The 22,230-nt window shown below is 37.4% G+C and overlaps 1 protein-coding gene and 1 long non-coding RNA gene across 2 annotated transcripts in view; both read left to right on the top strand.

Moving 5' to 3' along the window:
* The window catches only part of NALCN (sodium leak channel, non-selective), a 234,116-nt gene that overhangs the window by 184,304 nt on the left and 27,582 nt on the right, over positions 1-22,230 (top strand). The window contains exons 18-28 of the mRNA XM_005145229.4: positions 1,488-1,561; positions 11,877-11,978; positions 12,417-12,486; positions 13,751-13,842; positions 14,004-14,126; positions 16,406-16,462; positions 16,837-16,957; positions 17,053-17,184; positions 18,977-19,144; positions 20,312-20,416; positions 21,052-21,158. Of these exons, the coding sequence (XP_005145286.1) occupies positions 1,488-1,561; positions 11,877-11,978; positions 12,417-12,486; positions 13,751-13,842; positions 14,004-14,126; positions 16,406-16,462; positions 16,837-16,957; positions 17,053-17,184; positions 18,977-19,144; positions 20,312-20,416; positions 21,052-21,158 (1,151 nt within the window). The remainder of the gene's footprint in view (positions 1-1,487; positions 1,562-11,876; positions 11,979-12,416; positions 12,487-13,750; positions 13,843-14,003; positions 14,127-16,405; positions 16,463-16,836; positions 16,958-17,052; positions 17,185-18,976; positions 19,145-20,311; positions 20,417-21,051; positions 21,159-22,230) is intronic.
* LOC115945859 (uncharacterized) lies at positions 4,929-10,914 on the top strand. Its single transcript, XR_004080062.2, has 3 exons — positions 4,929-8,298; positions 8,391-8,625; positions 10,617-10,914. It is a non-coding gene; the product is annotated as an uncharacterized lncRNA (long non-coding RNA).

Below are 22,230 nucleotides of genomic sequence, written 5' to 3'. Positions count from 1 at the left end.
TATTTGAATTTCTGTTCAGAATTGGACAGTTCTGAACAGAATTCAACAATTCTGTTACTATTTCTTTAAATCTTAACTGAAATTCGGGTACCTTATTTTCCAAACTACATTCTGAAGTGTTGCATACCTTATTTCAATTTCCAAGTTGCTGGTTTTTTAAGGATCCAACAGAATCTTAGAGTAGTAATGTTTTCAAATCCTCTGTGTTCTTACTTCCACAGGCAGTACAGAGATAGGTTAGGACTTGAGAAAGGTTAGAGTCCACACTTGAAAAGGCAAGGGTTAGGAAAGTGATTGTAGCTTGCTACTACAGGTGTGGCTTAAAAAGTAGTAATCATTTTATTAAGGGCAACCAGTATAATTAACAAGTTGTTAGGTATTTTCTAGGCTTCCTTTTTTTCTCCAAGTAAGACTTCTTATTGTGAATCAGAGTCAATCTGATTTTTAAGAGTTCTAGCAAAATTATTTGTCAAATGACTCTGGATTTGAGGCAGTGACTTACATCCTTATATCAGACACAGATGAGTTAAACCAATCTGATACTTCTAAAAAATAGTTTTAAAGAAACATGCTTCAAGATTCCATTTCAGATTGATCAGAAACAGGGCACACATTGCTAGGAGCTCTCAAATCTCTCTCAACCATTTGCTTCAAGATAACCATCTCCAAACAGTCCACAGTCTTTCAAGGTGCCAGAGGCTTTCTGTTCATCACAGGTGCAGTTCCTCAGCTAAACTCTTCATCTGTTATTTGTTCCTTGATTTGCCATGTTTGCTGACCACTTGCTTAGGCATTAAGTGCTTAGGTTTCATGTATTAGTCCTTTCATTTAATGTTCATGAAGTCCTGTCCATAAGAATATGCCTAAAACACTGTTCATAACCAGAGGCAAACACATGGACATTTTGCTCACCACATTCTTTGTTCTACCTTCGGGGGGGGGAGCGGAAGGGACCTACTTTCATCTCACCTCTTTTAGGCACTGAAATTATACATCTAAGCTTTGTTAGCTGGCTCTGCTATATAGTTAAGGCATCTCCAGGGTATGATCCAGCCAACTCAAAATCCAGAGTGGAGGAGGGGTAGCAAAGGTTAAGACAAAGTGTGACTTGGCTAACAGGACAAAAAAATAAATCTCTGATAAAAGGAATAGTACTTGTTCTAGTCAACAAAACTATCTGCTTCTTTCTAAAATGAACTAGCTAAGGACTGGGTTTTGAAGACCAAAACCTGCAAAAATAAGGCTAGGTTCTGATATGTTCCTCAAGGAATTTGCTCTCAGATGTGACGATTTTGATCTTTTCCACCATCCTTTTCCTGGAAAAAGGCACCCATGCCACAGACTGTGAAAAATATCTTTATGATAGAGAACACTATGTATTTAACTTTATATGCACTCAGCATCATAATGTTTCATTGGTCTGTCACATACACATGCTGTATTTTATGTCAACTTGAAAGTACACTGTCTTTTTCTTAATTTTATAGCTCCGTAAATCTGTTTTCAGCATCAGAGCAAGAAACCTTCTGGAAAAAGAGACAGCAATCAATAAAATTCTAAGGTAAGAGTCAGCAGTGGTTTGATATTGGTTTGATTGCCATCTGATTTCTCATAACCTTCTTTTTCATCTATGTTACTGTATGTATAATATTTATTATAGTATATCCCTTTGTAGTACGTGTATTGCCTTCATTATCAAAGATAAATTGCTCTTTTCTCTGGCTGCATCATATGCATAAACAGCAACAAGGGAAAGATTGATCTTCAGTATGTATTTCAGTTCTGTGTCATATGGAAGGATCATGTTTCAGCACTTTTCATTTATTCCTTCCAAATTAACAAAAAAAAATGTCTTTTCATATGTTGCCTAAAGGATTCTATCCTAGTTCTTGCATAAATATGAACATAATAGAAGTTGTACACCAGAAAGCAGAGGCTACAGGTAATCATTTTTCAAGTGGGAAATGTACAATGAAGATTTGAGAACTGTGATTTCTTTAGAAGGATTTTCTGAATGTTTTAATAATGATCACTCATTTTGGTATTCCATATCAAGTAAGTACGTGGCACTGTAAGTAAATAATGCAAGCCTAAGTCTCCAAGATGCATGTCTAAAGTTATCATATGGGTAACAGTTGCAGTTTTTCATGCCACTGTTGGTTTTACCTTAGAATGACTACCATTAGCATCAGCAATCCCAGCGATACATAGATCATTCCTTCTGTTTACACTCTCACAATAGCAGATGTATCTCCGGAATATTATGTATGAGTGGTCCCAGGTAAACACACGGTATAAACAGGAATAACTGATTTGGGCGGTACAACTGTGGGATTAGGTGGAGTATGGCAGTGTTTTGTGGAGAGCAGTGCACTAGAAATTCAGAGTGATTCCTGAATCATGAAATTTCTTGAAATTTGCCTAGTGATTACACGCTATTTGAGAAATATTACAGCTCTGCTTCTTAATACTGTATAAGAATGCAGTGCAAGGAAAACTGTAGAAATTAATGTGAAACTTTATCTGTCTTTAAAACCACGGTAAAGAAAATGTGAACCATTTCTAATTCTAATGGCAAAATGTTATTGAGAAATGCAATTATAATTATAAATACAATATGCATAATTATGTAATTACATAAGTACTCTATTTAAAAGAAAACAAAACAAAAAACCCACAAAACAAACCCAAAAACCTTAGGGATCTTTTTTAAGCATTTATTTCACTTACATGAAAGTACCTGGATTTTACAGGCATTACAGTTACAGATAGGTAAATATAAGTCTCTTTGTCCTGAAAGAAAACACTTCTAAAAATATGCTTTTAGATACAGGCTTCGTGTCAATGTTTCAGTAAAACATTTGTAATGAAACTCTATGTGAAACATTGTTGACACCTCTAGGGTTACATAAATGTCAATTTATTTGGAATGTTTCTTATACTACACCACAGAGAAAACATGCAGACAAAGAGAATACCCTATTATTTTTATATCTAAAAAAATAAGTAAATAAGACCTGTGACATCTGTAGGGGCTCCATTCTTTCTTACATAGAAGAAAAAGTTAAGTCCTGCAAATTTAAGATCTGAGTTCTAATGAATTCTTCCATCAGCACAGCACTTTCTCCTTTTAGGAGAAGTCTGAAGCAGAGTGGGACAAGAATCCAAGCAAACAGTTGCTTGGACTTACACTGAGTTCTCAGAGGTACCAGGACAGAATCAGAAATCAGTCATTCCAATTTTAGTCCTTTGACTTCCACTTGGTCCTTCAGAGCATGACCTCTGCCAAAGTTTTGTATATAGGGAGACCTCTCATCAATTCACCTGAGTTCCTCTGAAATAAAAATACAGAGGGAGAATAAAGTTTTCTGCTAATTCAGTCTGCATTTACTGGGTTTTTCTGTCTGCTTCCTGGGTCATCAGCAATGAACTTTTGAGGAAGACAGAGAAAAGGAGGGAACCTCTGTGAAGTAAGAAAAATATAGAATCATAGAATCATAGAATAGTTAGGGTTGGAAAGAAACTTAAGATCATCTAGTTCCAACCCCCCTGCCATGGGCAGGGAGTCATATGTCTTCTGATACTTTCTGAGGATGCTTTTAAGTCATTTGCAAAAGGCGGTCTTATGCTCCTCCTGAAAAAAAGGAACAAATACTATTTATTCTTTCTTGTTATTCACTCAGAGCTGTTAAACAAGTGCTGAACTGTGACATCTCTAATGCATCTGTTCCAGCATAAGGAAATTGTGTTCATAGTATTGTGTCATGGTGGGCATGCCGCTAGACAGCATTGCCAGGGATGGGCCCTGATGGTCCTGAGCCAATGTTTCCATGTTATTGCCAGCGTCACCAGTGTTGATGCGGGGGAATTTTACAAACAGAGAAGTGGGAGAAAGGATAAAATTTACAGCTGAAACTTTGGGTTCAGCTCACGGAACACAGGAAAACTCACAAGACATAAGATACTCTTTTTCTTATTTTTTCTTTAATTGTAAATGCTGTATATTCCTCAAGTAGCTGAATCACAGCTATTCAGAGTATCTGACAAAAGAAAAAATGGCATTTATGCCAAGAACAATAAGAGATAACTCAAGATGTCTCTTCTGAAAAGATTCCTTCTAGAATCTTTTAAAATTTTGTCTACCTGAATTAAGGAGCACTTATCTAAATCATTGCCTCTATGCAGTAAAGCTGTCCATAGGCAACTACAACTTGCTCAGATTGCCATACTGAAAAAAGAGTTTTAAGTCTGTTCTAGCTGAAGTCCACCTCTTACCTTCCACACACAAACACTTTTTAAATCTCAAAAAATTATATTTCAATCAAATTCTAAGTGTTTCAACAGAATCAGCATCAGAGAACCACAGAATCGTTAGGGTTGGAAGGGACCTCTGGACATCATCTAGTCCTACATTACATACAGGTACCTTTATGTCTCTTTTGTGCCTCTTCCTCTATCTAAACCTTGTTTTTCCCTTTATATATGGAACTGCAGATTGAAATCTTCTTCCCCAGGAGGTGAAAGGAGGGCATAAGAAGCCCTCAACCACCCAGAGACACAGGTGATACATTCAGTCCTAGTTGTCTTGCCTACTTGTCTCATGTTAAATTATGCATCAATACATAGGTCTCAGGTCTCTTCATTTTCCTGCACCTTTCTTACTGCGCTTCAGGAGAACTATATTTTCTGAAAGTCCCTGCTTGGAAAGCAGCCTTTGTGTTGCCCCTTGAGGTCTCAGTGCAGTTAGTCCTAGGAACAAAATCAGGGATGTAACAACTACTGTCCTGGGGACTTTGACTCAGACCACTGATTTGCATGACCCCTGCCAGTGTGAGCACAGAGAGACTTAACTCTCCACGTAAGTTCATTCTGAAGGGGGGAATTGACCCTTCTGAGGGAAATAAAACAAAGTAACAGTGAATTACAGACAGAACAACTATTTCAAAACACAGTCACATTTAGTATTGCCTCTGAGTTACAAAAAGTTCAGTTTCTTTCTGAAAATTATGAAGAATTTCCCTCAGCAGCAATAACTTCTTTTAGCAAATATAATTCCTCCTGCATATCTGTCCTCAGCGTTTCCCACTTCTGTCTCTATCTTGCTGTGAGCACTGCTTTTAATCTTTAAAGCACATTTTGTGCCTGTAGTTCTTCTGACCCTCATTTCTTGTGGGGTCAGTATCTAAGAATGGGTTTCTATACCTTTGTAAGTCCCATTGGCTTTCTGAAGTAGCAAGGGTGGAGAAGGTCTAGTCAAAATGTTGTGGATAAAGCAGTCCATTCTCTCCAAAGCTGAGGGTAAGTTGTAAACAGCAGAAAATGGTGAAGAAACTGATTATAATTTGGACTATGTAAGACTACTTTTAATTTGCTCAAAGTATCAGTAGTGCCGAACCTGATTCTGGTGTCTATTAAACCATGCTTCACAGAATCACAGAATGGTTGAGGTTGAAAGGAACCTCTGGAGATCATCTATTCTGACCTCTTTGCTCCAGCAGGGCCACCCAGAGCCAGTTGCCCAGGACCGTGTCCAGACAGCTTTTCAATGTTTCCAAGGATGGAGATTCCACAGCATTTCTGGGCAACCTGCACCAGTGCTCAGTCACCCTCACATAAGGGCTTACGCCCTTATTTTATAAATACAAAGAATAACTTAAGTTCTCTGATGTGTTGATAAGAAAATCAAGCTTGCCAAAATCACAAAAATTAATTTTATGATAAAATATGACAATTTTTTAAACTAACACTTTTTAAATGGTCATCTTTTTATGTGCTTTTCGTTACAGCTGACACTGTAGTCAAAATGCAAACTAATGCTAGGGTCATGGAATAGAATTTTCACTGTTCTAGTCAAGATTTGTCTGGTACATGTACTGGGCCTAAAGGAATACCATAGCTCATGCTTGAAAGGAACTTTCAATTTCATAAACAGCGAATCCAGTGAAGTGCATTTTTGAAACTGAACTGCCATAAGTGCATTTTGGAGGCAAAAAAAAAGAGGAGGAAAAAAAAAACCCACAAAAAAAGTATTTTGCAAGTATTTTGAAAGTACTAATTTACTAATATGCTAGAAGATAATTCAGGCTGTGTTCATACAAGTGTTTCTGCAAAATACCGTGATTCTTGTCTGAATATTAGAATGAGCAAGAAACAAAATTCTCTGTACTTCTAGGAAAGTTATAAAATTAATCTCTGAATAAATTTCCTTTGGACACTAATACAGTAGTGTAATACACCACCTGTCATAAAAGAATTAATAAGCCTTTTCATCAGTTTGTTTATTACAGGATCATAGACATATCAGTCAGAAGGGAACTTTGGAGCCCGTGTTGTCCAACTGCCCACTTCAAGTAGGACTATTGCTAACCCTGGATCAGACCAGCTTTTTGTCTTCTTCTGCTCTAGTTCAAGCACTACATTACCCTACCCTTCGGAGAGCATTTTCCTAATGCCCAGTCTGAACCTTTGAAGCCACTGTTTCTGGCCATTGGTCACTGCTCTGGTGACGTCATGGTAGCAAGAGTTTAGCTCCATGCTTTAACCTTCTCTTCACCAAAGTAAACAAGCCCACCTCTCCCAAGTCTCACTGGAGGTCATGTGTTACAGGCCCCTGACTGTACCTGCTCCTGTGTTTTAACATCCCTTCTGAAGTACCCAAAAGTGTGTTTCAGGTGCAGCCTCTACAGCTCCTGAGTAGCGGAATGAGAATGACTTCCCTTGATCTGCTGGCTACACACCTCCTTAATATAGTAGTCAGTTTGCTTCGTGGATGGCAGGAACACATTTATCCATTTATCACCCAGATCCAGACATAGTGCACAATGTGACTTCTTTTCCTCAGCCAGCCACTCCACAGCCTGCATGGAAATGTGGAGCTATTCTGCACCAGATGTGAAACTTCGTACATTTCCTTATCCAACTTCCTAAAGCTTTTGCTGACTCAGTCCTCAAGTATATCAGGGTCCTTCTGGTTTAATGCTTTACCATTCAGTGTGTCAAGCACTGCTTTCAGCTTGTCCATGTAGCAAGTCCCTTCATCTCAATGATCATAGGGTTGAGGGTTTATGTATAAGAATCAGGGGGAAGACCATCATGGAAGATACTATAGTGCCAGCCTGTTTTACAGACCATGCAACCGGGATGAAGAGGCAGATGAAATATTCTGTCAGTAGCTGGGAGAAGTTTCACAATTGCTAGCCCTTGTTCTCATGGGGGACTTTGCAGATGGCCACTAGAAATACAATACAGCTGAGAGGGAACAGTGTAGGAGGTTCAAGGAACATGTGGAAGATTACTTCCTGACAGCTGGTGAGGGAGCCAGCCAGGGAGGGCACCCCCTCGACCTTTTGTTTGTGAACAGAGAAGGACTTGTGGGTAATGTGGCAGCTGGAGGCTGCTTTGGACAAAGCAATCATGAAATGATAGTTTTAAATTCTCAGAGAAGTAAGGAGGGTGGTCATCAGAACTGCTACGTTGGGCTTCCAGAGGGCAGACATTGTCTTGTTTAGGATCCTGGTTGACAGATTCCCTTGGAAGGCAGTCCTGAAGGGCAAAGGACTACAAAAAAGCTGGACATTCTTCAAGGATAGAAGTGGGGAAGACAACCGGCTTGGCTGAACAGAGAGTTTTGTCTAGAAGTCATAGAAAAAAAGAGAAGTTATGCAGGGAGAAAATTAGGGGGTCCAAAGCCCAACTAGAACATAATCTGGCTGCCATAAAAGACCAAAAAATGTTTCTGTAAATACATTTTCAACAAAAGGACAATCTTTGTTAAGGACAACCTTTGTTAAGGACAATTTTTGTCAATGATCTGGATTAAGAGGATGCATTTTGCTTGCTATTCACACAGTACCTTACTGAATTAAATTCATAAAATGAAAAAAGGAAACCCTAGAATGCCTATGAGGTGGATTCGCTATGAGTCTTAGATTGTCACATTTAACCATATATTCCAAGCTAGATGGAATTAAAATGAGAACATAGAAAAATTTAATAGAGTCATAGTGAAAACAGCACTATGGACTGATAATTGAGTGTTTTACTGAGGTGTCCCACACAGCTGAGACTTCAGTGTGAGCACGTTTCAGGGAGAGCAAGGATGAAAGTACCTCATAATATATGCAGTTGTGTAGTTACTGCAGAAGTATTCCCTCATTAAGATAATACAGAAAAACAGCAAATTGGTGTTCTACTGGAATGCAAGAAGATGAGTAAACACTTGCTGCAGAAAGGATGCCTCCCTAAAAGTGAGCCATATGAATACCTCAGAATGGAGAGTCTTCAGAATATTCATTAAAGGTATAGTATTTTGAAGTATTGATCAAAGCATTTAACATTTTACATTAGCTCAAAGTATGTTACTTGAACACTGTTTACTCCTTGTTTTTCAGGGGTTCCAAAGCATGAGCTAGTCTGAAGGACTTCAAAAGTTCAGACATCTTAATTGCTCACAGGTGGTGCCAATGTGGTATCCCAGTATCATATTGTTCTGCATGGTCTTTACCTGTAGCCTGGCTTTCTGATAGCCTACCAGATTGGATTTTCTTTTTTAGGGTATTTTACTATATTTGTGCTTTTCAAGGCAAATTTGGAGCATGTGCTGAACTGCGTTCAGGGTTCTGCAAGGTGAGTACAAAGTCCAGAAGCCTGACATATTTCCTGTCTCTTCTCCTTTATTTCATCATATTCCTCCACAAGTGAACATATATTTACAGTGATTATATACGAAGATGGAAAGGACAGTTTTAGCTTAGAAGAAGTAGTTTTGCCTGCATTGTTCAAAGAAAAATCAAAAGATTCTGACCAACTGCAGTTACCTGAATATGTTTCAAGTCAAGAAAACATTTTTTCTTAACTCCAATTTGCAAGCCACATAGAGCTAAATTTTAATGCTGTGGCACAGTGATTATCCCGTGTGTGACATTTGGTTTCAGACTACCAGGTCTGTCTATAAGCTAAGTAATTACTTCTATCTTCTAGTTGACAGAGATCTAGACAGTACAGGCAGTTGAGCCCAGTGAGATCTTTAGCCAACTGCTTTGTCTTTAGATGCCCACTTTATGGTTACTTGAATACCTTCCAGATAGCATCAATTAAATTAATTGAACAGGCATTCAATGAAGTTGTCCACACATGGCCATCTAGTAATGTATGAGGTGGTAGAGGATGTCCAAAACATCCTCTTGAGGGTGGCAGGTAATATGGAAATTTGTAGAGGACCTGTCCCCTGCTGGAGCAGCAGCTGGAAGCAAAGCAAAATATACTGCAAGGCATGGCAGGTGGCACTGGCCCCTTCTATAAAACCATTTTAATTCTCCACTGATTATTAGGGAAGCCTGGACACATGGATCACATATAGCCACTGAGGATTAGCATGTAAGTGTAGATGTCTACAGTAAGAAACCAAATCCTGTTGTAGACTTTGAAATTGCTAACTATGCAATTATGAAATCTTCATGGCAGCTGCCTTCTTTTTCAAAAGTCCTCAAAGACCTGTGACACTAGGTGTCTAAATAGCTGAAACAAATCCGAAGTCAAAAGGATAACAAAGCATGGCTCTTGCTAAGAATGAGTATGAGGTAGATAAAGGCACTCTCTCACATGAAGTGGAGAATGCTGGGAGCCACCTCCTTTTCAGCACAGCATCTTTTTGGGGTTTTTTGTCTGAAAATACAGAAAGTTTCTTTGCAGTTACTTAATAAAAATGTCTGATCTCTGTGCTATACAGCTGGCATTTCATTATCTCTCTGTTGACTTCAGTAGGAGTTGCAGGGCTTCCAGAAATTAAATGAGGCAATGAGTATAAATGCTAAATATAGATTTAGTAATGTAGGCAGAGATCATAGACAATTCTGTCTTTCTACTGGTGGTATCCTTTATGCATAGCTATTCTATATAGTATACTGCTAAGTGTATTTTATTATAGCATTAATAATCAAATAAGCCATCTTGTGCATTAGTCAGGTCAAGAATTTATTGTTTGTGCATTTAATGTTCTCCTTTATTAGGGACACTAAGAGTTCATGTAACTTGGTATTCAAGTAACCTGTACATGCACATGAAAAGTTTATGACAAAGTCACTTTTTGATGTCAAGAAAATAATTTCAAGTTGTTAAAAGCAGAGCGCAGTAATTTATATTTACAGGGAAAAAAAAGATAAGGTACCCCTTTTGTCACAACAGGAAGCCTGTCTACAGGAGTTAGACCTCAGAAGTTTCCAATTGTCTCTGCTAGTAAAAGCTTGATTGTCATTTTAATGGAGTTAGATAGGAAATAATTTTCATCTGTTTGGGTTTTGATGTTGTGGGTTTCTTTTTTTTCTTTTAAGAAAATTACACAGGTACTCAAATGATATTGCTGTTGTTCTATCAGTGTCATGTAGTATCATCCTCCATAATATAATGCTTAAAATCCATTAGTATTAAAATGTACACAATTTACCTAACATGAGCTGTATTTCATAAGACATACAGTAATTTTCTTAAATGGCATGATGCTTCAGTTTAGTGTAGTGTAACCTAATGCCTTCTATCACAAATGAAGCACAATGTGTTTTTCTAGCATGTTAGTATGATTGGTAATGATGACACTGACAAGCTTCTCATTTTTGTTCCAGATCTCACCTTAGGTCCTCACTCACATCATTTACATGTTTCAATGCAAAAGAGGGAGCAATAGTGGTGAAGAGTGAAAAACAAAATCACAGTGGTGACGAATATGCCTGGAACACCTTTTGCCATCAAGCATGATCATCTTTAGTGTGATGTGTCCCTGCCCATGGCAGGGGGGTTGGAACTAGATGATCTTGAGGTCCTTTTCAATCCTAACTATTCTATGATTCTCATGCTGTCAAGGATAGCATTTAAGACAGTAGACTGGTGAATGGAGTGGTTATTCCAGTAGCATGGACTTCTTTTTAAAAAAGAAGGATATTAAATTCATTAAAAAGTGTGAAATATTACCAGTGGGTCTTGTGTTTCTCTGAATGATTGCCTTACACAAAAAGAGCAATAAGGTGTGCACTGTTTAAACTTTAAAAATTCAACATTCCGGGAAAGTTAAAATATATTTCTAATGGTGAGATTTCATTTTTCAGCCATCAGAGAGTTTGTGTGAGCTCTTTGAGGGGAAGACTCTCTTGTTCTTGAGCAAATCCATTTCATTGTAGCTATCAAAATAGAGATGTGCATGCTCTGTTTAGCTGTAGCACGCTTGCTAACCAACAAATACTCACTTCTGCCAAAAAAAACTGTTTGCCAGAATTCACCAAAAGCAAAATTAAACAAATGAGCAAACAAGTGAAAAAACTGGCACACCAAAATGTTACAAGTTCCCAGAGAGCAGACATTTCATATTATATATATCAGCAATGTGTGGCTTTTCATTTCAAACCACATATGGTCTCAAGTCATGTAAAAGAACACTCAAAGATATGCTGTAAGCCTCGAGTGTATACGTAAACATTTTGCTACATACAGCTGTGAAAGAGAGCTGCCCTAAATAACATCTGCACTTGTAGTATCCCCTTCTTTATTGCCAAGAAGCTGGTTTTACTGATGGTTGGTACATTGCTTGATCCTTTTCACACTTTGTGAAGTCTTGAGGAACCATGAATTCTGCTACAAACTGAAAAAGCCTCATAGATGGCCCTTGCTAAGTCATGGAGAAGATTCATCAGATGACTGCTTATGTTGCAGAGTGGGGCCCATTGCTTGGAAATATGTTTTCATGGTAAGTACATTGCTATTTATCGTTATTGTCTTTTAAGCTGTGTACTTGCTTCCCAGAAAGCCAAGCGACTTGTCTGAACACACTACCTCAGAAATTACCATTTATACTGAAAAATCTATGTCATCATCATTATATTTCTTCCTAGGGCCTGCACTAGACAACGCATGCTGAGCGGATCCTTTGAGGGGCAGCCTGCAAAAGAAAGGTCAATCCTTAGTGTCCAGCATCATATACGACAAGAACGCAGGTAAACATGGACAGAAAGGATGGTTTTAAAATACTGTTGAAATAAAGGCAACGAAAAGAGTTAACATTGAGCAATACCTAACATGTGAAAAACTGAAATTACTTACTTGTACAAAGAAGTGAATTCTACATTCTTCATTGTAACCATAATGAAATTCATTGTACTACATAAATGAAAAAAGTCCCTTTTTATTTCAAATGTCATTTCCTTTGCCAACTACAAAGCTATCAATTTAAAGATCAGAAAGAAAGAAATTGGCTTATGTTATACTGGATTGAAAACAATTGAAGAACATATAAGCTTCTGATGTTAGCAAGAGAAAAATGATAAGAATTTGAGATATTGTGTGGCTGGAGAGCAGCACTTTATAATGGCCATCTTATAAAGGTCAGAATTTCATCTTGAGATGTATCATTAAATTGATTATGATTGTTTCAGGTCGCTGAGACATGGTTCCAACAGCCAGCGAATCAGCAGAGGAAAATCTCTTGAAACATTGACTCAAGATGTAAGTCCCCATAGAAATGATAGTTTCAATCTGAGAATATGAGGAATAAGAACATGTACTATATAATAAATGCTTGTGTAAGGCTAATGTCTATTTATGATCTTGTTTACAGTTTGTCTTTTGAAATCTTGACAGGAAATCATAATATAAATACCATAACTGGATTAGAATTATCCTCAAAATAATTGACATGGTTATTTCACTGATAGACTTACTGATTTTGAAACACTTGCTGAGATAGATTCCCCGAAGCTGTAGGTACTACATTAGGAACACAATAATTGCTACCCAGGACACCTTAAAAAGCCTTACTCTTGAATTACACAAATCACTCAGACTGGTAAAGCAGCACTTCAAAAATTTTAATGGAAGTTTAACAATATTTTTCGAACACCAGGACTGTCAGACAAACGAACAAAGACTAAAAGGGAGAACAGTAATCATGGATTCCACTGTGGTATAGTTTCATGCAGTTAAGTACATTTTCACTTCTGCTAATTTCTAATGATATTTTGTGGATCTCTGTGACTGATAGTTCAAGGGGCAATATTAGCCCTTCCATTTCCAGATAATGGCAGTCATTTTCTAGATGTGCTTCATACCTAAAAACAACTTCATAAGAAGTAACTAATTAATTACCCTGCATGGTTGTAAAAAGAAACCACAGGTAAGTAATTTTTTTAAGCAGATGTGGCTTTGCTTGTGTGCAATAATAAGGGCAAAACCCAGCACTGCCGCTCCAGGAATACTCCAAAGACTCACTTTGAATAGTAGTAGTGACTATATTCTCCACAGAATGAGCTCAGATGATGTCCTCTCTGCCTCTCCCCTCTCCTTGAACTCGCAGTCGCCACCTGTATGTTCTGCACAGCTCACATGCACATGCAGTAGGATTGAGAAGGCAAGATGGTGTCTAAAGCTTTTTCTTTCCCAGTATTTGCTCTTAGTAACTTTGATGATATTCATTCCAGTTCAGAGAGATTGACTGAGCTTACAGGACCTTTGCTTTTAAAGTTAAAAGTTGCATTGGATGGGGCTTCAAGCATGAAATTAAAACTGAAATTAACCTTGATGAAAATAAGCAGTCTTGTGCTGTAGATAGAAAATACTGTACAATATGCTTGACTGAATTGGTGTGCAGTGCATTTGGAAATAAAGATTTTTCATTTGATTCTTTCTATGTAAAATACCGTATCTTGCTTTCATCTAAAACATTAAAAAACAACCCATGGACCTCATTTGAAAGGAATTTTTTTGCTTCTAGCATTCCAACACAGTGAGATACAGAAATGCACAGAGAGAAGACAGTGAGATAAAGATGATCCAAGAAAAAAAAGAGCAAGCTGAAATGAAAAGGTATTTAAAAATCTAAAGTCTGAGTGCACACTTTTCCATATTAAGTATTCTCTGTGTGAAGTAAAATTGAGAGTCATGATGAAAAAAGAACTAAGTGTAAAGGGTATTTTTGCTGGCTGTAATGCATATCACTGAATAATATACATTTCGTCTTTCAAAAGGAAAGTCCAGGAAGAGGAGCTGCGAGAGAATCATCCTTATTTTGATAAACCACTTTTCATAGTTGGTCGGGAGCACAGATTCAGGAATTTCTGCCGAGTGGTGGTACGAGCTCGCTTTAATGCGTAAGTTTATTCCACATCAAAATTGGTTCCAACAAGTGTTTACTTTCATTGTAGGGATTTAGGTCTAACTTGTACTTTGGGAGGAAAACTGTGTATATTGTGGTCACCACATGAGCTGGCAGTCAGCTGCTAATGTTATAGTCTTGCTGTTGGAAGAACGGAAGCAATGAGCTCCTGCGTAAGGGCAGAGGCATTTGAGCAATCTGTGACACTGAGATGGAGCAAGGCCTTGGGGAAACCATAGGTGTGAACTGAGAGGAAAGGCTCATGTTTTATACCCCCATTTTTAGATCTTGGGGAATCAGCTTGCTGTTCCCTTCCTATTCCTCATTGTAGGGTAGAAAGTCTGTATACACCAACAGTTATTCAAAGAATAAAGGTGAAATGAATCCCAGCTATGCTCACCTGAAGACTCCTTAGCCCATAATTAGAGACCTAGAATAGGACAGGGAGTTGTTCGGCTGTGGGAGATAAAAGGAGAAAAGCTGAGGCCAGATGAAAGGTGAGAAGACTCAGTAAATAAACTGTAGGTGTGTGCAAGTGTGGCAGATACAGGTCTATGTACAAGAAGCTTGATATAAAATCATCTCTTCTTTTAAACCTCTATGACTGACACCCAAATTTTGGAGGGTAATGCATGTTACTTTGCAAACAGACAATGTAAGATAAAAGATAGCTCAAGGCTATGAGCTTGGCACTTGGCAGACCTGGTTTCAGCACCTACTTGATTATTGATTTTCTGTGTGTCCTTCAACAAATTACTTCTAGGTAGAACAAGAGGAAGGTTAGATACTCAGATTTACAATGACCATATGTAAGGGTTCTATGTAGAAACATGCCCTTGAGTTAGGTGCCTACTTTTCTATGCAGGTGCTAACTTGATTGTGATTTGCTGGCCCGTGAAGCAGCTGCAAATTGAAACATCAAAACAAAATACACAAACATACATCCTAATCCACTTGTCAGATACATGTCAGTGCCTCTTAGCATTGTGGAGTGCCCAAGGGCAACAGGATATTTATATTATCAACAGTTTAATTAAAATGTGTGCAATTACAAGAGTGCACTGGTTTTGGTAAAGAGTCATTTATTTATTTCAATCCTGCTTACTTTATTGATTGTCCCACCCAGCTTGCCAAGTAAGATATTCTGCATATCTTTTTCAAACTGGTATGAATCATATTTTCTTCTTGTAAAAAAAGGATGAGGAATGCCACTGTATACAATGTGGGGAAGAGATGTAAGCTTAAGAAGACACAAAAGTCAGTGGGTTCAGTGGGAAGGCACCAAAGGCAGTATTTTCTGTTTATGGACTGGTGTATATGGGTGAAGCTAGCACATGGAAGATGTGCCTTGTTCTCCTTGTGTGTGTTGTGTTCTTGTAATTTATAAACATGAAATCTCTTCTGGTGCTAATGCCTCAATTTGGGTCAGTCCATTTCCACTTTAATTTCAATGAAGAAGTGATGGCAAATTCCCATTCCAGTAGCTAGAGCCCTCAAATGTAATATAGGATACCTCAGTGCAGAACTTGTTTTGGCATGATATGCTACAAGGATTTGAAATACAAATAATAAGCCACCTTAAACACTGGGACAGGGAAGGCTTCTTGTAGCTTCTGTTGAAGCCATTTGGCTTTGTATAAAAGGTCTAAACAACTGCTGGAGCAAGACCTTAGCTTGTGTCACCTAGATATATGCTTACTAGTTATAGAGTGGTTTTCACACTCTCTGGCTGCCTAATGGGAACCTGGATATGGTAGGTGAAGTGCTGCAATTTCATAGGACAATTCAGATATGGAGAATCTAATAATATTAATCAGAAAATAATGGAAGAAATAGTAACAGAAATAGGGTTTGTGGAAGGATTTTTTGAGTCTACAGTGAATATGGTCCAAGAGGTTTTGAAGTAAAAGGAAAGAACTCCTTGGGATAGCACTTTGGGATGTAAAATTCAATAGCAGGTTATCCCCACCATGCCCAAGTAAAATACAAAAGGAAATCCTTGCTTACAAAAGCAAGATCAAAAAAACTATCAGTTCAAAGGATCATTAGAGGAATTGCAGGTAGCCCATGAATTAAAGTGATATTAGCTCTGCTGATAATACGGCTGAAATTGCAGAGAATTAAATGAAACTTATACAGACATTTAAAATTAAGCCAAAATAAAAAGTAGCTTTGATTTTGGTTATAAATTACTTTGAGGGATGGATGCATGGTATAATTATAACGCTGACTGAAATAAAATGTAAATGATTGTATCTTTTCTTCTTTTTATAGTTCTAAAACAGATCCTGTTACTGGAGCTGTGAAAAATACCAAATACCATCAGCTTTAGTAAGCACTGCAAAAGTAACTTTGCTTGGTCACATAAGCCTGCAGTATATGTGTGTGAGCGCACACATGCATGTATGTGTTTCTGTGTATGCACATGTGTATTTCTTCTTTTTTTCCCAAAAAAGTTTTTCTTTCAATTGAGCCATATCGGGAGGAAGATAAATAGGAAGAGGATTTTTTTTATCAGGCTTTTCTTCTTCACTTGCATGTAACTTGCCTAGTTTTACAACGCATTTCTGAAATACCGAAATCTTTGACACTCTTCAGTTTAATTTATTTTTCATAGGAAAACACTTAAGTGTGGTATAGACACAATACAAGGGACAAAACACTTTTGGCATTTCTGTAATGTTATCCTCATGTATTGTTCACAGTGACTTGCTGGGTTTGGTTACTTACCTGGACTGGGTCATGATCATTGTTACGATATGCTCCTGCATTTCCATGATGTTTGAATCCCCCTTTAGAAGAGTTATGCATGCTCCAACACTCCAGGTACTGTCACTGAATCATTTTACATGTAATGAAGCATAGTTCTGGTTTTCTCCACACTATTCTTAAATTAAAACCTTCTTTGCTTTGATTTTCAGATTGCTGAATATGTTTTTGTAATATTTATGAGCATTGAGCTTAATCTGAAGATTATGGCAGATGGATTGTTTTTTACACCAACAGCTGTCATTAGGGACTTTGGAGGAGTTATGGACATATTTATATATCTTGTAAGTTTTTATATGCATGGGGATTTTCTGTAGTGTTCTTAATTTTGATATCTTTGGAGATACAAATTTCTGGTAACATTTAAAAATCTGGCTCTGCCCCCTGGTGCTAATGCAGTAGTGTAATTTCTGTACAAACACCATTGTTTTCATGTGCATTCCTGTCATTTATCTCTACAAATACATATTTAGACACCTAAAAAGACACTGACATGTGATAAGCACCTGACAGTTTACTGAAGGGCCATTGTATGACCCCTTTTAATTGTTTATCTGCTGGTATGTTTTATGTATCAGACCGGATTTCATTCCAAGTAAGCTCAGGATCCATGACCTTGCTTCAGTATTTATGCTGGACAGTCTTTATTTTATCTATTTCTTAGCCATTCTTTGCTTCCTCCTTTCTTGACAGTTCTCCTGCTTTATAGAAATTATTTCAAAAGCCTTTACCATTTGACAGAAAGGCATGTCCTTGTTGCTGACATTGCTATAGCAGGAAGAAAGCAAAACTGCATCTTTCTATATTGCATACCTATCAATAGAATTTCTTAGGAAAAAATGTTCTGTTTTCTGTGTCCCCCAGAAACTTCTTGCATTCCATTCAAATACAAGAGAAGAAGATCTGTTTGCTCTTCATATATGACAATAAACACCACAGAATGTGTCAAAACCAGTGCTCAGTATGATACAGAATATTTTCTAACTGAAGAAATTACTAAGCAAACAGTCTGTGATGGATTTAGATTAAATCTTTAAGAGATTAATCCACCAGAAAGATGTGCTGCATAAAATTTGTCATGATCAATTTGTATCACAGATTCCATTGTTAGCATAAATAAAAATATGCATGCGTGTGCAAAACTCCTACTGTAGTATGCATAATCAGTATGTGCATTGGTTTCTTAAAATCTCTCTGAGTCCCTCTGCTTGTGTGAAGGAAGATTTAGATGCTGTGCCTTGGATGTTCCAAATGTGCCAGTGGTGGTCTTAAAAGTATGTCAAAGAAAGTCAGAAGCACTGGCAAATCCTTTTGTTTTGATAGGGTGGCTGTCTTTTACCACTGTTGTTTCTAACAAATTGCACTATGTTTTAAATCATATTGGTGATATCAGCTTCATCCTCCATATTTTTTGTTCATTTGCCTCTTTGCAACACTCTCACCTCTATCCCCTTATAATGACATTGGCTTTATAAATACATTAAAAAAAATAAGAAGTCATTAACAGACTTTATAATCAGTAACCATCTGTTAGAGATTGTTCAGACTGCAGGACACAACTAGCTGTTTGAAAACACTTTTGAATGCATACTTGTTTAATAAAACCGCACAGCCACAAAACTAATGCCTGTAACAAAGTGGTAGGAAAAACTGACAAGGAAACTGTTAACAGACTTTCTAGGTGAAGATATCTCACTTTCAGGCTAAAACCTCTATTTGAAATGAGGAGAGGGGAGAAAGAGATGATGCTTCCGGCTCCAAGAATATAGTTTTGTCGCTTCTCTGAACCAGCCAATTTAATTTCTCCTTTCGGATCTGTTCAATATGCTAGGAAGTATAAAATAGATTTTGAGTCAAAGGAGAAGACAGAGGATGAAACTGATGCCCATCAGTTAGGACAGTCAGCCAGGGCACAGGAGATACAGTCCTTTTCCTAAATTAGGCTCTTTTTTTGCCTTAGTCTTCCCTTTAATTTTAAGGAAGTGAAGTGTTCATTGATCTTCTGTGCTGTGTCTATGTCAGGTAAGACATTGTAGCCCAATCCTTTTTTGTCTTCTCCTGCCCCATCTCCTCAAGGTGAGTTTGATATTCTTGTGCTGGATGCCCCAGAACGTCCCTGCCAAATCTGGAGCTCAGCTGTTAATGGTACTTCGCTGCCTCCGACCTCTTAGAATTTTCAAACTGGTTCCTCAGATGCGGAAGGTGGTGCGAGAGCTGTTTAGCGGCTTTAAGGAAATCTTTTTGGTATGTGCCTATTATTTTGTTCTTGTTGTTAAAAAGAAGATAGTGAGGAGTAGTAAGATGCCATTTTCCTATAATGTTTATGTTTTCTAATCTTTTCTCCATTGTTGCTTGTTGATATTTCATTGTAGCTACCACTGCAGATGACTACAGAACAGATTAAAGATTAGGAATATAAGTAACTCACATTTATACTGAATAAAGATGCTACAACAATTCTTCTCTAAATCGTATTATCCATTCAGCATGTCTTTTTCCATAATTACAGAGGATGAGGATAATGAAATAAAATCTACCCCTTATTCACAGTTCTGATTGCGGAAGGAAGATGAGAAGTAGGGTATGGCAGCTCTACAAGAGCAAAAGTAAACCTGTTTTCTGCGCTGAAGGTCTACCTCCAAGTTTTTTGAGAGGCAACCAGAGACAATATAATTGTTCATCGCAGATCTGGATACAGTTGTTGTTTCATTGTTGTTATTATTATGATCATGATTATACCCTTATAGTAATATTAACAATAATGGAGTCTTTGATTGCTTGATCAGAACCTAATCTATTGTCTGGGGAACATACGTGATATTTGTCAGCCTAAACAACAGACATTTTGTTCCTTAACAGAATGCTGTATTGCATCAGGTTGTTACAAGAAACTAAGCTACAAAATATTTGCAGACAGTAGTAAAGCAAGGACAAAAAGTATATAGCTAGTTAGCATTTCATAGATTCTGTATTCTATTAAAGATATTTATATTATAATTGCTCATGCGTATCTTTACTGTAGCTATCATGAAATTAAATATCTAACAATGGCTTACTCAGATTAATTAGTTAAGCTTCATTCTGCAAAACAGAGGCAGCATGTATTCAAGTACTTGAAGAGTTCTCTTTAAAGTGAAAGTCAATTCTTACGCTTAAAGAATTCAGCAAGGTGGTACACTGAGTACAAGAAAACTTTGATCCTCATCTGCAATTCTCAGATGTTATGTTAATACTAATTATAACACAGCACCTGGATACTGGATCAGAACCTAAAGTAGCATGTCTGTCACAAAATCCGTATCTCCAGGTTTATCCAACAAATAGATCCTCCCTGCAGTTCACTGAAGGAGCTGACCCCCTTTTCCAAGTCTTTAGAAGGAGAGCTTGACAAGTCTAACTTCATGTTTACAGGTTTCTATTCTTCTGCTGACATTAATGCTTGTTTTCGCAAGCTTCGGAGTGCAGCTGTTTGCTGGAAAACTGGCTAAATGCAATGATCCACACATCATCTCTAGGGTAAGAACTGCTTTTCTGCTTCAAAATACTAGTATGCTGTCATATGAGAGATGGAAATATTGGGCACTTTCTTGTTCAAAGCAGGATGATGAAGGGAAAGGTGTTAAAGGAGTAAAAGGTAAAGTCCAAATATTTGGGACTGTCTGAAAAAAAATACCAAATTCATGCCATGTTATCTGCAAAGGACTGGATGTCACATGGAATTATCCATGGAAAATGACACTTTGTATTCCTAGGTCAGCAGCTAAAAAGCAGATTAGGCTTCTAGAGGTCAAAATCACTGAAAATGCCATGTAAGCTACAAGGAGAGCATTAGCTGTGCTTCTTACTCAGTTTGAAGAAATATCATCATAACCTAAAGGAGCATTGTCTTTAGGAAAGAGGTAAAATGCTAGGTAGTCTTGCAAGATGAAAGGCACTCTCTGTCCTGGAAGGAGAAAGGGGTTTTAGAATCCTTCCTAAGATGCATTTTTCATTTGGGTAAAGGTCCATGACTGTTAATCCCAGACCTGTAAATAACCCTTCATTTCTGTTTACATTGCTTCTGCATTATGGCAAGTGTGCTGTCTAACCTGGCATTTGGCAGATCTTACAGGCCAATTTTTAATCTCAGGCTGTGTTTTATTTCACTATAGGAAGATTGTCATGGCATCTTCAGAATAAATGTAAGTGTTTCCAAAAATCTCAATTTAAAATTAAGACCTGGAGAGAAAAAGCCTGGATTTTGGGTGCCACGAGTCTGGTGAGTTGATACAGATTGGCCTATTTTTCTTCAAAAAGGAAGCTGATGATGTAGAAAATGGCAGATCTCATAGCATTAAATTACTGATTAAATTACTGATGGAGGGGTTTTATTGTAAGCCAGATGATGTTATGGGTAAAAATTCTGGTATATTTAGTAAAAATGCAGATATATGGAACTTTTCCAGATTTAAGCTGCTCTTCTATTCACAAAGCAGAAAGGAAGAAAACACCCTTAGGTACTAAACCTAAATAGGAATGAGATGTGATTATTATTATTATTACAGTGGGAGTTATTGTCTTAAGCCAAGATTATAGTTTAATTGTTCTTTAATACTATCATGAAGACATCCTGAGATCTATGCATCATCAAGAAGACCCAATAATAAATATTAAAAGAAAGAAGAAAAAGAAATTAAAATCAACCTGCCTACAGCTACCCATAAAAAACAATGAGCAAGTCATGCCTAAAACAAGCCTTTCTCTCCTGTGGCCATCAACCATGCCAGCTAGCAGCTTCTTTCTAGCAGTTTCCAATGCAGGGAGTCTTCGTGGTCTATCTGGTGCGGAAGTGTGGTAAAAAATATTTAAGTGCTAACATTATGTTTATGATTTGTCTTCTAATGAAGTCCATTTAATATTCCCCAACACCTGAAAAAGCAAAAAAACCCACTCTTTTTAATTGTTTGCTTTTTTAAGTTGGTTGACATTTTGCAAAATCAGCTTAACAGCCACAATTATTTTAATTGACTATGTGTGGATAAAGAATGTACCACCGCTGGTACATTCAGAGCCATCCTACACTAATGAAATAATATGCTGTGATTTGAATAGGCAGTGAAAACTCCTGACATCTGCAGAAGTCTTTGTTTCTGTATGCTTCACACAAATTCTTCCTCAAGTAAGCAAATTCTGTCCTCTTCAGATTGATCCAAAAGTAAGCAAAAACTGTCTTAATCAGCATAACTCTAAACTTTGGGGAATGTTTCGTTCCTGCAGAAAAATGTTCTACTGCAAATGCATTTATACCACCTGTTGGCTGTGTCAGGCCAGGTTTTCAAGAGCCAGATGTC

This window comes from Melopsittacus undulatus, chromosome 2 (assembly GCF_012275295.1).
Source record: "Melopsittacus undulatus isolate bMelUnd1 chromosome 2, bMelUnd1.mat.Z, whole genome shotgun sequence".
NCBI classification, from domain to species: Eukaryota; Metazoa; Chordata; class Aves; order Psittaciformes; family Psittaculidae; genus Melopsittacus; species Melopsittacus undulatus.
This window is presented reverse-complemented; position numbering and strand designations above follow the sequence as displayed.